This window comes from Myotis myotis, unplaced genomic scaffold, assembly GCF_014108235.1.
Source record: "Myotis myotis isolate mMyoMyo1 unplaced genomic scaffold, mMyoMyo1.p scaffold_m19_p_9, whole genome shotgun sequence".
NCBI lineage: Eukaryota > Metazoa > Chordata > Mammalia > Chiroptera > Vespertilionidae > Myotis > Myotis myotis.
This window is the reverse complement of record NW_023416401.1, coordinates 85,765,946-85,779,608: the sequence shown is the minus strand read 5'-3', so window position 1 is coordinate 85,779,608 and position 13,663 is coordinate 85,765,946. Positions and strand designations below refer to the sequence as shown.

Sequence of the window (13,663 nt, the reverse complement as noted above, 5' to 3'; positions counted from 1 at the left end):
TCACGGGAACTGATGATAGTGGCGCCCCTTGCAGTTCAGCAGTGAGCAGCTGGCGTGGACATACATGGCAGCCTTAACCTTGGGAAGGACGGGAACAGGATCTGAGGGGGAGACAGAGCCTGGAGACGCCAGCAGACAAGCAGGCAGGAAGTGGATTCAGCTTAGGTTAGGACAGGAGGAATGAAAAGACAGATTTAAGAGTTACTTAATGACTATGCAGTTCCTGGCTTCTAGTTTTCTCATTACCAAAGCACAGAGTCTCATAACTCCATCAAAGGAAAAAAATACCCAATGCTCTCCTAAGTTTTTGATGGATCTTTAAGTATACCATCCAATTGGGGCTTCCCAAATAAAGACCGCCAAATTCTTCTGGCTGTTTAAAGCCAGCCTCCAGATGTCTTATTCATCATACGTGACTGTGTTCGTTGACATGAATGCTTAGCAGCCAGCGATTAACACAGTGGCCATAGTTTCCAAGTTTAATTTGCTACCGATACAGTTTTGCATTAACAAAAACAATTTACACGTTACATGATTCAATTTTCCAAATGGATTATTTTGTAACTATATAGAGAGACTGTTGAAATTTCTTCTGCTGTTTCATGGGAAGATTAGACCATCGGATTTTAAAACGTACATTCCCTTGAGGAACTGGTATATTCCCGGGAGAATTATGCCATTGGCAGGCACTGTGTGGGAATTTTAAGTGTGTTTTCTGGTGTGCTGCAAAGTCAGTCTCCATCTAGGAAAACAAGGATTTGATTTCCAATTGTTCTCCTTCCTTTGCTGATAGGAATGTAGGGCTGATGATTTATTTACATTACAGAGTGAAAAGGAGGCCGCTACCTAAAAGGCAATTTGCCGCCTTGCTTTTTGTAGGCAGTATCCTAATTATTTTCTCCTTCTGGGACTGAATGAATTAAGTGAGCAATTCACTTTGTATATGCAAATTGCAAATCTCTGCAGAAGCTTCAAATTGCTTTATTCTTTAAAAAAAATTAAAACCATTATCCTACTGAAAATGAAGAGGCATAAGCCCTTTCACTTTTATAGGTTGTCTCAGAAAATAAAAGCAATATGAAAGCAATCTATTTTGGGGCCCATAATGCTTTCTCAAGTATTAACAAAGTAATCAATTATACTATTCTTATTATTGTTGCTTTTGTTGTAACACTTGTTTTTATATTATTATTATGTGCTGAAATTTCAGAGTACTCCAAAATACCCCACTAAGCATTTCTGTTTAAAAAATTTCCAGATTTCTTCTATAGTGTTCCAAGCCTTTAAATGTTCCATATTGTCTTTCCTTAAAAAAGCACCAATGGTTTTAAGACACAATGTCAATAAGAGGGACAGGCAACTAAGAAGAGATGCTCTCAGTTCCCATCACAAATGTCACCACAAAGCACTTCTCTCCACGGTCTCCCCTGGGGGCCCTGAACACAGCAGGTTAAGCAAACATCTTGTGAAAGGGTTCTTCAGAAAGAACCAGTCTAGACAGTGCTGCCCAACCCCCAGAGAGACGGTTCCATTCTTTCCCCAAATAGCTACAGGCCGCTGGTCACTAAAATAAACTGGCCCAGGGCCTGAACCATCCATCCGAACTGTCTCCATGAAGAGTGGGCCTTTATTTGCACATGTGAAATAACCGAAATAACTCCTTCACTGTGTCTCCCTTAAAATTAAAAGGCACTTAAACGAGAAGCCTGCATCTGAAATGTATGCAGAGAATGGAGTCTGGGGTGAAGGGCGCTCTCCTAGGATCTCTGAGGGGGTCGAGGTGCTTTTATATCGCCTATCTGGGCACAATTTGGCAGTAGCTACAAAAAGTTGGAAGGTGTGGGATATTCCCTGGCAATTGCACAGCTTTTTCTTCCAAAAAGATTAGCATGAGCACATCAAAGACAGAGGCACAAGTTCTTCATCATAATTAAATTTATATTAGCAAAAAATTAGAAACCATTTTATCCATTGATTTGGGTATTTGTTAAACAGATCACGGTATATCAAATATTAAAGAGTACTCTAGAACTGTGAAATTAATGAGGTGTCATTAATAAGCCACTGATTATTGGCTTGGAGGGAAAGGGGACTGGCATAATTGATGTGACCACTTAATTTATCTCATGAACCATAATATTCTGACTGTGAAAGAAATGACTACTGAAAGTTACGTAAGAACTACAGACCCACCCAAGTATCCAGGGGAAATCTGTAATTATGGTCTTCTGACACAAGAGCGTACAGTATGCAATGAATGACTCCATTCCTGCTCTAAAAATAGCACCTACATATGACACTGATTCTATTTGTATAAACAGAGAAAACAGTCTGAAAAGTGCACATCGATCTAATAGTATTTTTTTTTTCCTGAGGACCAAGGGTAGGGTCATCATTTCCTTTCATTGTACTCAATACACTTCAGAATTGTTTAAACTGGTTAAAATGAACAGATGTGATGCTTATAATTTAAAGACTAAGAAGAGTGAAGAGGAAAAAAATCCTGTAAAATATTTTAAAGTGAGGTGAGTGGATCTCCATTCTTTGTCAACACAACTCCTTGACCAGTAACTCACTTGGCCCACAGTACTCTGTGATTTCTCTCAAACCAGAAGCCACTGACTAATTTCTCACTAACTTGCCTTTGACATCATTTACACAGAGCTTCTGTGTGCACTTGGATTATAGCCAAGTGTTTCCACACAAAGATAAGATAGCATAGAAACAGCCCTGGGGATACAGGATCTTAAATTCATGTAAGAAATAAGTGTAAATGGAGGAAAAGGAATTTGCAGTCAATGAACTTTGTAGGTGAAATTTGTTTTCGTTTTGGCCTTTTTTTTTTCCACATGTATGTGTGTGCTTAAGTCAAACACACGTATAGACCAGTGACAGAGGAAACAGATGAAATTTTCATAAACCTTTAAACAAATGAGGCTCTTTCCAAAATGCAAGGAAAACTAACCACTTCGAATAATTAGTCAAATAATGAAGGGATTGGAAAAAAAAAATAATTTACACAAGATGACTGTTTTATCAAATTATAGGCCAAAAGTGACTTATACAAAGTAAGCACTTTATCCAAAAGGGCTTTAAATTTAATCCAAACTAAATAAAATAATTAAGTATGAGCTTAAAACATGTGCGGGATATGGAGACTGAACATTACAAATGCTGATGAAAGAAGTAAAATATTCACATAAATGGAGTGACATACCATGTTCATGAATTGAAAAACTCAACATAGGCAACATGTCAGTTCTCCCACACTTTGATCTATAGTTTGAATGTCATTCTTTTCAAAAGCCTAACATGGGTTTTCTGTAGACATACAAGCTTATTTTAGAATTTTATGGAAAGGGAGGCACTAGAATAACTAAAACAACCTTTAAAAAGAGAATAAAATGAAAGAAATCATTCTACCCAATATTAAGGATTATATCTACAGTAACCAACTATGATATCAGTAGAAAGATACATAGCTCAATGGAAAAGAATAGAGGATCTAGGGATAGACCGAAGCTAATATGTCCAAATAATTTTTGAGATAGGTACAAAAGCAATTCAATGGGGAAAGAATAACTGGTTTTCAACAAATGGTATTAGAATAAGTAGACATCTATAGGTAAAAAGAGTGAAACTCATTCCATATCTCATACTCTGTACAAAAGTTAAACTCAAAATGAATCATGGACTTAAATGTAAAATATAAAACTATCAATGTTTAAAAGTTTTTTAATAATAAAACTGGGAGAGCCTGGCCAATGTTGCTCAGTGGTTCAGCATCGACCCATGAACCAGGAGGTCATGGTTTGATTCCCAGTCAGGGCACATGCCGGGGTTGTGGGCTCGATCCCCAGTTGGGGACGTGAGGAGGGCGGCCAATCAGTGGTTTTCTCTCATCACTGATGTTCCTATTTCTCTCTCCTTCTCCCTTCCTCTCTAAAATCAATAAAAACATAATCTTTAAAAACTGGGAGAAATTATTCAGGACCCAAGGCTAATAAGCAAAGAGTGCTTAGAGTTGGCACCAAAAGCATGATTCATAAAAGTAATAATTCAAATACAGGATCACATCAAAATTAAAACTTTTGTTCCGCAAAAGACCCTGTTAAAATAATGAAAAGATAAGCTACAGAATGGGAGAAAATATTTGCAACCACATATCTGCCAAGAGACTAGTATATAAATTTTATTTTTTAAAAATCTGCCAAACTTAATAGTAAAAAATACAGTTAAAAATAGGTAAAGAACATATTTCACCGAAAAAGAGACAAAGAGGGCAAATAAGTACATGAGAATATGTTCAATATCATCAGCCAGCCATTAGGGGATGCAAATTAAAATCCCAATGAGATCTCACTATCAGCAAGACTAAAATTAAAAAAAAAAAGTGACAGCACCAAAAGCTGGCGAAGATGTGGAGAAACTGGATCCCTCAAGCACTGCTGGTGGGAATGTAAAATGGTGCAGCCGCTTTGTAACAGTCTGACAGCTTCTCGTAAAAGTAGGCATGGAGCCACCGTATGACCCAGCAGTTTCACTCTTGGGATTTTATCCCAGAGAAATAAAAATTTATATTCATACCACAATATGTACACGAATGTTCACAGCAGCTGTATCCATCACAGTAATAAACACCAAAGTACTGGGGGTCATTGAGAGAAGAGGCGATGCTGTATTTCAAGATTTTGAAAAGATGGAGATAGCTACATCAGAAGAGGACGTGCTTTAGAGGAGGAAGAAACGCGTAAAAAGGAACGAGTCACTGGGAAAGATAAGCCGGTAGACTTCTCCAGAAATGATGCCAGGACGTTGGCTCCCTGGGAGGAACCGGAATCCTACTTTTGCAGAAACAAGAGCAACGTGTGAAGCCTGGGACCGGGGGCCGTGCCCTGGTCGCTAAGGAAGGACCGACCAAGGGAACCAGGAGCCTGAAAGGTCGGGCGGAACGACGAAGGTAACCATGGCCCCGTCCCCGCAGTTAGAGGTTCCATTTCACAAAGCCAATCGCATTTAGCCTTCGATGTACAAGTGGACCCTCTGATTTCGGTGGAGCGGGAAGACCCCTCCTGTTTGCTGAAATAACAATGGGCCCAGCGGACTTTAGTAAACAAGGTGACCCCCGAAGCGGCACTCAAGACGGGGTTCCTTAGAGTGAGATGTGCTTGTTCCCCGGAATATGTGACTTCATAAAAACGATGGCTCCACAGGCAACCGCTTTTGGAAGCGCTGCCTTACCGTGGCTCTGCTCTCCTAACGGCAGGACTCCTCGAGCCTCCATAACACCCCCCCCCCCCCCCCGAGTCTCCATAAACTCCCGTGGGCTGGGCATCTCAGGAATAGGAAGGAAAAGCAGCCGTCCCCCAACCGTGGCCACAGAACCTGGTCCTCCGGAACTCGCCTCTGCCGCACCCTCCAGCGCACAATTAGGGAAATGCTTATATGAGAGAAATTGTTGGGTTTCATCCTCTGTCCAAGGTGAACTGGATCCCACAGTGACGTGGAGAAGCTATGATATGACCTGCCTTGGGGGTCACGTTACACAGAAGCGAAGACGCTTGAAGGAGCAAAGGCAGGGTTAGAAAGCTGGGTCCCAAACCCGGGCCCGGCAGACGCCCCACGCCACGTGCCTTGGTCTTCCTTCCACTCAGACCCCTTCCCAATCGTCCCTCGGCACAAAAAAGGAAACTACGCAGGGAAACGCTCAGCCCCTTCGGGTGAGAGTGAACGACTCTGATTTCCGGAGTGAAAACAGTGGACTTGTGTCTAACGGGAGGAACTCTATTTAAAGCCACTGGCGCCTTCCCACGGTTGCAATTACACTTCATCAAACTCACAGCCTCTCTGACAGCCGAGTGCTGGCGGGCGCTTCGGGGCGAGGTAAAGGGACGGAAAATGAACTGCCCTGTATGTGCATTATTCATATATTTACCTTCCCATTTTCGCACGAGAGCACCGTTAGCTACATGTGCAGTGAGGAAGCCACCAACTTTTAAAAGTCTACAGCCAATCTCTTGTTTTAAAACTTCTAAGAAGGCTCCTGTGCAAAACTGGCATTTTTTCCTTAGTAATATCTTTTAAAGGGACATGACAGCAGCACCGTGTTCTCAGAAAGGCTACCGGTTTCCTAGAGGAAAGGTATGCCTGCCTAGGTCCCACCGCCCCTGCACTGACCAAATAGCAGAATGCATGAGCCCTCATTTCTCTTGGCAATGGCCTCATTTAGAGCCACATGAACTCTGAAATCTGGTCACGGTGTGCTACATATAACCCCCCAGCCTATTATTATCAAGATTCATAAATTACACAGCATTTAGATTTTTAAAAATGCATATCTCGGAGTCACTTCAGCGTTTTTATGCCCTTGAGAGATTAATACTGAATGTATCAGATCTGAAAGAACAGGAAGGAAGAATCGGCGGCAGGAACTCATCCAGGGCTTGGAGGCTTGATGTAGATAATTCTTCCCTCTAATGCTTTGAACTCTGGTTAATGGTTATTAGAGATGAAAGGGAATTGGCTTACCACGTTCCTCGCAGATTTACATATTAAAGTCCAAAGCCAGCAGGTAGAAGTCTGAAATAGGGCAAGCTTGTCCTCAATCTCCCCTTGCTTGTTCCACATTCAAAGGGAAACTTCCAGTCCACTTCGGTCTTCCCTTTGAGTCTGTCCCCAGACAACTTCCCAATCCTGGTTTCCTCGCCCCTGTCATCACTCATCCCATTTCCTCCAGATCAAAATCCCTGCTCCTGGCTTCACATGTCTTAAGTACAGATTTTTTTTTTCTGGAAAGTGAACTAAAAGTTTAGCACAAAGGCGTCTATTGTATCCCATGAGTTGACAATGCTCACTGCTTCTGAACCAATGCTGTTCAAAGTGCCTACTGTGTGTTAGGCTCTGCTAACTAATAGAGAACCACACCTAACCCCACCCCCAAAAATCTCTATCCTTGTGGACCTTACTTTAGGATGGTCCAGTGGTGAAGACAATAAGAAACAACCAAGTACTAAGTACATATGTAGTGGTAAGTGCTCAAGAGAAAAGTAAAGTGAGATGGGGGGTGGGGGGGTCAAAGGACCCCAATTTAAATCATGGAGTCAAGAAATGGCTTCACTTTGAGAAAATGTAAGCAATGACCTGAGCAAAGTAAGGCAATGAGCTCTGTGGATATTTGTGGGGACAGTATTCCAAGGAAAGGGAAAAACAAATTCAAAGGCAGGACTGTGGTTGGCCCACCCCAGGGAAAGCAAGGGGCCCAGTGTGCCCAGAGCCGAGGAAAGTGGGATTGGGGAAGCTGAGCCGATGAGGTTAAAGAGGCCACAGGGAGGCAGATTGTGAGTGTGAGTCCACTAGAAGGACTCGGTGAAGGTGTGGAGCTGGGTATTATGATGTGATTGCCGTATGTTTCTAACAGACTCTAGAGCAGCCGTGGGCAAACTATGGCCCGCGGGCCGGATCCGGCCCGTTCGACTGTTCTATCCGGCCCGCGGAGCCGAAAGAGCGGAGGGTTCTCTTGCTCTCCCCTCCGCTCCTTCACCAGCAGCAGTGTTAACCTGGCAATGTCGGGAAACACGGCCTCAGCTCCTTCTTCTGAGTCCAGTTTAAGAACCCATTGTGGCCCTCGAGTCAAAAAATTTGCCCACCCCTGCTCTAGAGGCTGGGAATTAGGCAGCCCAGGGGCTGGGACCACTGCAGTAGCAACAGGGAGTGTGAGGAGTGTTTGGAGTCACTATGCATATTGACCACAGAGCCAGCACCACATGCTGGTGGGGTGGGTTGGGGAGGTTTCTCTGCAGTATTCCTTGCTTGTCCTCTTTCTTTTCTTAGGCACGTGTAGGTCTGAAAGCAAAGCAGAGCCCATTTATTTTTCTACATCATGGAAGGCAGGTAGAGGGGACTGTGAAGACTCAGGTGTTTCCAGATGTATGCAGGACTCAACGAAAACAAGGAAGGACTGACGGACATCAGGGACCAGACAGAACAAGAGTCTGCTGGTATCTTAGTCTGCTCAGGCTGCTATGACAAATTACCATAGTAATTTACTGTATATAGACCAAATTGTCAACATGGGCCCTTAATCAGATGTTATGAAGTTGCCACTTTAGGAGAATTTGCAAGAAAAGAAAGATTATTCACTTTCCCTCATAGCTAGATTCCCATGCTGATGGATCTACTGGTTTCACATAACGTTTTAGATGGCAAGCAGCCCCCTAGTAATTTCTCACCAAATAAGAATAAGAGTCTTCAATATGGAAAACCAACACAACTAAAATGTTCTATCATAAACATAAGCATGGTTCCTCCACAGTCAGAAGAGTAGTATTTCCCAGCATGGGAATAATCAGAGCCTTGGGGAAAAGAAGCAATCCCATGTGCTTTTACATTTTCACGGAAAGGGAAGATACATAGGCTGCCTGATAACAGGGACTATGAAAAATATCACCATGTGGAGGGAAAGAGGTGCCTAATTTGTGAATCTAATTAGTAAATATACCTTGAATTACCTTAAATTTCTACTCCTGAATGAAGCATTTTAACATACAATTAATTATTATTTTTAGTAAGGAAGTCTCACTACTACTGCTAGGAAAACTGGACGTCTGAATTAAATTTAGTCATCAAACTGAAAGAAATAAATGAATGGGCAGGACTTCCTCCTCCTCTACCTATCACCTGTTTTCTAGCCTCCCAGCCCCAAATGCTACTCAGAAGCCAATGCCCCACCCTGTTGAAAAAAAAAAACTCTCGCCAAATCTCAGGACCAATGCCTAGAAGGGAGGGTGCAATTCAAGTCTGAATCCTATCAGTGTGTAGGTAGAGGTGTTCTCTGGAGACTTTGAGTCTTTGCCTGATCTAATTAGTTAGAAACAGTGTTTGACACTGTCCTGCACTAGAGTTTGAGAGGCATAGAAGATCTACCTGGTATATAGTCAAAAACCCAAACAGATAGCCAAAATGAGGAGACAAAGAAAAAATACTCAAATGAAAGAACAAGAGAATTCTCCAGAAAAAGAGATAAATGAAGCAGAGATAAGAAATTTACCTGTAACAGAGTTCAGAGTATGATGTTAAAGATGATCAACAGCATGAAAAAAAGATATAGTAACTATGAAAAAAGAACAGTTGGAAATAAAGAATGACATAACACTAATAAACAACACATTGGAAGGAATACACTGCAGATTAGGAGAAACTGAGGATCATGTATGAGGGTCTATTCTGCATCAGGCACTGGGCTACATTCCATGCGATCCAATCCTTACTCTCAAGGCTCTGTTGTTGGAAGTGGGGTCGACTACGCAAGCTGAAAATTTACAAAACAACATGGGATTGGAAAACAACAAGTCTTTTAAACAATTAGCAAGTAGATATTACTTTAGAGATGCTTTGTGCTTGGAAAAATGATTATTTATACCTTGGTCAAATAATCAGGAGAGGTTTTCAGAGTCAATGAACTTGAGTTACCTACTTGTGAACAGATGAACTGGAAAGCCAGAACAATCGATCTTACCTTATGGTAACACCTAAAATACGCAGCACGTTCATCAGAAAATTTCTCCAGTCTCTTGGGGCCTTTGCTGGAGGCCTTCTTGAATACTAACCAGCATCACTGATAAATCTGGAAGAAAATACAGAGGCTGGATTCAGCAACACCACAGACTCAGGTATGATGTAATGACATTTGCATTTAAAGGTTTCCTTGTTGATGTTTTCACCTGTGAAATGACCAGAATCCATAAAAGCGATGTTGCACTGGAAAATAAAATTAAAAAAAAAATGTTTCCACAATGGGCGCATTATGTCATTCTGACAATTACTGGAATCAGAAGAAAAGAAGTATTCAAAGGCGAATTTATCCATGTTTTGATAACAGTATCAGTAGAAATATTTAGCAAAAAGTCCCAGAGATAAAAATCTCAACCATTTCAAATAATACAGGCATTCACAGCACATGCTCTAATTTCAAATGCAATCAGATATGGGAATCATGGGTCTGATACAGTTTAAAGACCTCATTGGTAGTCAAAAAAGAGAGAGCCTCTCAAATATCCAGAGGTATCATAAAACAATATAGTAATTAAAATAAATTATTTTGGCTTTTACCTTTCACAGTCATTGGCCTATCAATGGCTATAACATGGAGACAAAAGTGGAAAAGTAACTCAATGGAGAAAGGTAGTCTTTTACACAAATGATATTAGAATAATTGACCAGCCAGAGGGGAAAACAAATACATTAATCTAAAACACCTATCTTATACAAAAAAATTAACTCAAAGTGGATTTAAATATGAACCAAAACTATAAAACTTTTAGGGAAAGAAAGAAGAAAATGTTTGGGATTATGGTCTGGACAAAGAGTTCTTGGACTTCATATCAAAAGCACAATCCATTAAAAGAAAAACTTGCCCAGTGGAACCTGATCAAAACAGAAGACTTGTGCTCTGTGCAAAGCCCTGCCAAGCAGATGAAAAGACAAGCTACAGACCGGGAGAAAGCATCTGCAAACCACATATCTGACCAAGGCCTGGAACCTACAGTACAGAAGGAGCTCACAAATCTCCACAGTAAAGAAACTCCAGCCCAGTCAGCTCGGCTCAGTGGATGAGCATCTATGAATCAGGAGGTCACGGTTTGATTCCCAGTCAGGGCACATGCCCTGGTTGCGGGCTCAATCCCCAGTAGGGGGCGTGCAGAAGGCAAATGATCGATGGTTCTCTCTCATCATTGATGTTTCTCTCTCTCTCTGAAATCAATCTCTCTCTCTCTCTCTCTTTTTTTTTTTAAAGAAACACTCCAATTACAAAATGGACCAAAAAGGCATGAACAGACATTTCACCAAAGAGGAGACACAGCTGATTGAGTAGCTCATGAAAGACATTCCACATCATTAGCCATCAGGGAAATGTTAATTAAAATCACAATGACATAGCAATATACCCCAATCAGACTGGCTAAAATAAATAACAGTAATAATAATAATACCACCACCACCAAATGTTGACAGGGGTGCAGAGAAATTGGATCACTCATATGTTGCTGGTGGACATGTAAACTGGGACAGCCACTCTGAAACACAGCTTGGCTGTTTCTTTAAAAAGCTAACGACCAGCAGTAGCACTCTTAGGAATCAATCCCAGAGAAACGCAAACTCCCCACAAATCTGAGCAGGAATGTTCTTGGATGCTTTATTTCTATCCATGCAAAACTGGAAGCAACACACATACCCTTCAATGGGTAAATGGTTTATATCCCTATCATGCAGTATTATCTATATATATATATATAAAAAACTGGAACGCTGAACAACCGGTCACTATGATGCCCACTGCAGCTAGTAAACCACCAGATCAGAGGTGGGGCTGGTGGGCCAACCTCCTGAGGCCCCTTCCCCTGGCCAGCCCCACCCACAATGGGCTCCAACCACCTCATCATCCCGCAGCCCCTCCCCCCATCCAGTTCTGCCTACAATCAGCCCCCCCCAATCAAGGGTGGGGCTGGCTGGCCAACCTCCCACAGGCCCTCCCCCAGCCGCTGACCCCCAATTGCCCCCCCCCCACATTCAGGGGTGGGGCCAGCCGGCCCACCGCCCACAGCCCCTCCCCCCAGCTGGCCCTGCCCTCAATTGGTCCCCCCACCCAATCGGGGGCTGGGCCCGGGGCCAATCACTGTGGCCCCTCCCCCCAGCCGGCCTGGCCCTGATGGAGCCCCGACAAGGGTGGGCCGGCAGGCCAATCTCTCACCATCTCCTCCTCCCGACAGGCCTGGGCCTGATCCGCCCCAATTGGGGCCAGGCTGGCCAGACGCCAACTGTGCACGAATTTGTAGACTGGGTTTCTAGTATATATATATATATATATATATATATATATATATATATATATAACCCTAATATGCAAATAGACCGAGCTGGGAATCAACTTAACAACCAGTCACTATGACATGCACTGACCACCAGGGGGTGCACAGGAAACATTGCAGACATTGGCTGTGGCAGGATAGTGGAGCAGGTGAGCGGGGGTACCAGACTAAAGTGGGGTGCCAGTCGCTATCATCAGGGCAAGCCTCTGGTGGTTACTAAAAATTCTTTGCTCCTGTGCGCCATGGTCCCGCTGGGCATTCACACCTGTTGCCGGCACCGACCCCACTCGCACCCGCTGCTGTCACCCAGTGCCAATTTCTAGGCGCTGGCAGTGGGTGCGAGTGGTGGCTGCTGACCCCAATCACCCCTGAGGGCTTCTCCACCTCCCCTTACTCCTAAGGAGTGATCGGGGTTGGCAGCACCACTCGCACCTGCAGCCAGCGCCAGAGCCACTACTCGCACCCGCTGCAGGTGCCCAGTGCCAGTCCCAATCACTCGGTACCATCAGCAGGTGCAAGTGGCAACTGTGATTGTCACTCAGGGCTTCTCCACCTCCCCCTACTCCTGTGGGGCAATCCAGGCAGTAGCCGCCGCCACTTGTACATGTTGACAGCACCAGCCCCACTCGCTGCTCATGCGGGCAGACAGAGGGCTCCGCCATGGTGGGCGGGGGCGCGGAGGATGGGCCAAGACCTGCCCCTGTGTCCACTCGTGGCCCACAGTTCTTTCAAGGTGCATGAATTCATGCACTGGGCCCCTAGTTTAGGGGCCAAATGAACTATTAATAATGCAGCAGCCCTAACCGGTTTGGCTCAGTGGATAGAGCGTCAGCCTGCGGACTCAAAGGTCCCAGGTTCAATTCCGGTCAAGAGTATGTACCTTGGTTGCGGGCACATCCCCAGTAGGGAGTGTGCAGGAGGCAGCTGATCAATGTTTCTGTCTCATCGATGTTTCTAACTCTCTAACCCTCTCCCTTCCTCTCTGTAAAAAAATCAAAAAAAATATTAAAAAATAAATACTGCAGCAATTTGAATGAGTCTTCAGGGAATTATGCTGGGGGGTGGAAGGGGAAAAAACCCAAAGGACGGCTGCTTACTGTATATGTGCACTTCTAGAATTCTTAAAATGACAAAAATGTAGAAAACAGAGTAGTGGTTGTTAAGACTTATGAATTGGGGGCAGAAGGGTGTGTCTATAAAAGGGTAACTGAGGAATCCTTGCGGGGAGGGGATTGTCCTGTATCTTGAATTTTTTATTTTTCTTTTTGTTTTAATATTTTTATTGGTTTCAGAGAGGAAGGGAGAGATAGAAACATCAATTATGAGAGAGAATCATTGATTGGCCCCCAAAGGGGATCGAGCCCACAACCTGGGCATGTGCCCTGACGGGGAATCAAACTGTGACCTCCTGGTTCATAGGTCAATGCTCAACTACTGAGCCACTCCAATTATACTATCTTGACTGTTTTAATGCCAATATCCTGGTTATAATATGCACTGTGATGTTGAAGATGCTACCACCAGGGAAACTGGGTAAAGGTTCAGAATCTTTGGGTAATATTTATTACCACTGAATGTGAAACTACAATTATCTCATTCAAAAAACACTCAAAAAAAAAAAAAACACTCAAAAAATTTTAGGTGAAAAAATGTGGAGAAATTTAATCAGGATCTTAAAATTAGAGCCTAAGCCAGTGATGGCGAACCTTTTGAGCTTGGCATGTCAGCATTTTGAAAAACCCTAACTTAACTCTGGTGCCGTGTCACATATAGAATTTTTTTGATATTTGCAACCATAG

At 43.2% G+C, this 13,663-nt stretch overlaps 1 protein-coding gene across 1 annotated transcript in view; it reads right to left on the bottom strand.

The window, feature by feature from the left end:
• Positions 1-13,663, bottom strand: part of DOK5 (docking protein 5) — a 136,100-nt gene that overhangs the window by 58,579 nt on the left and 63,858 nt on the right. Inside the window, 1 exon segment of the mRNA XM_036323638.1 lies at positions 9,515-9,622. Coding sequence (XP_036179531.1) covers positions 9,515-9,622 — 108 coding nt within the window.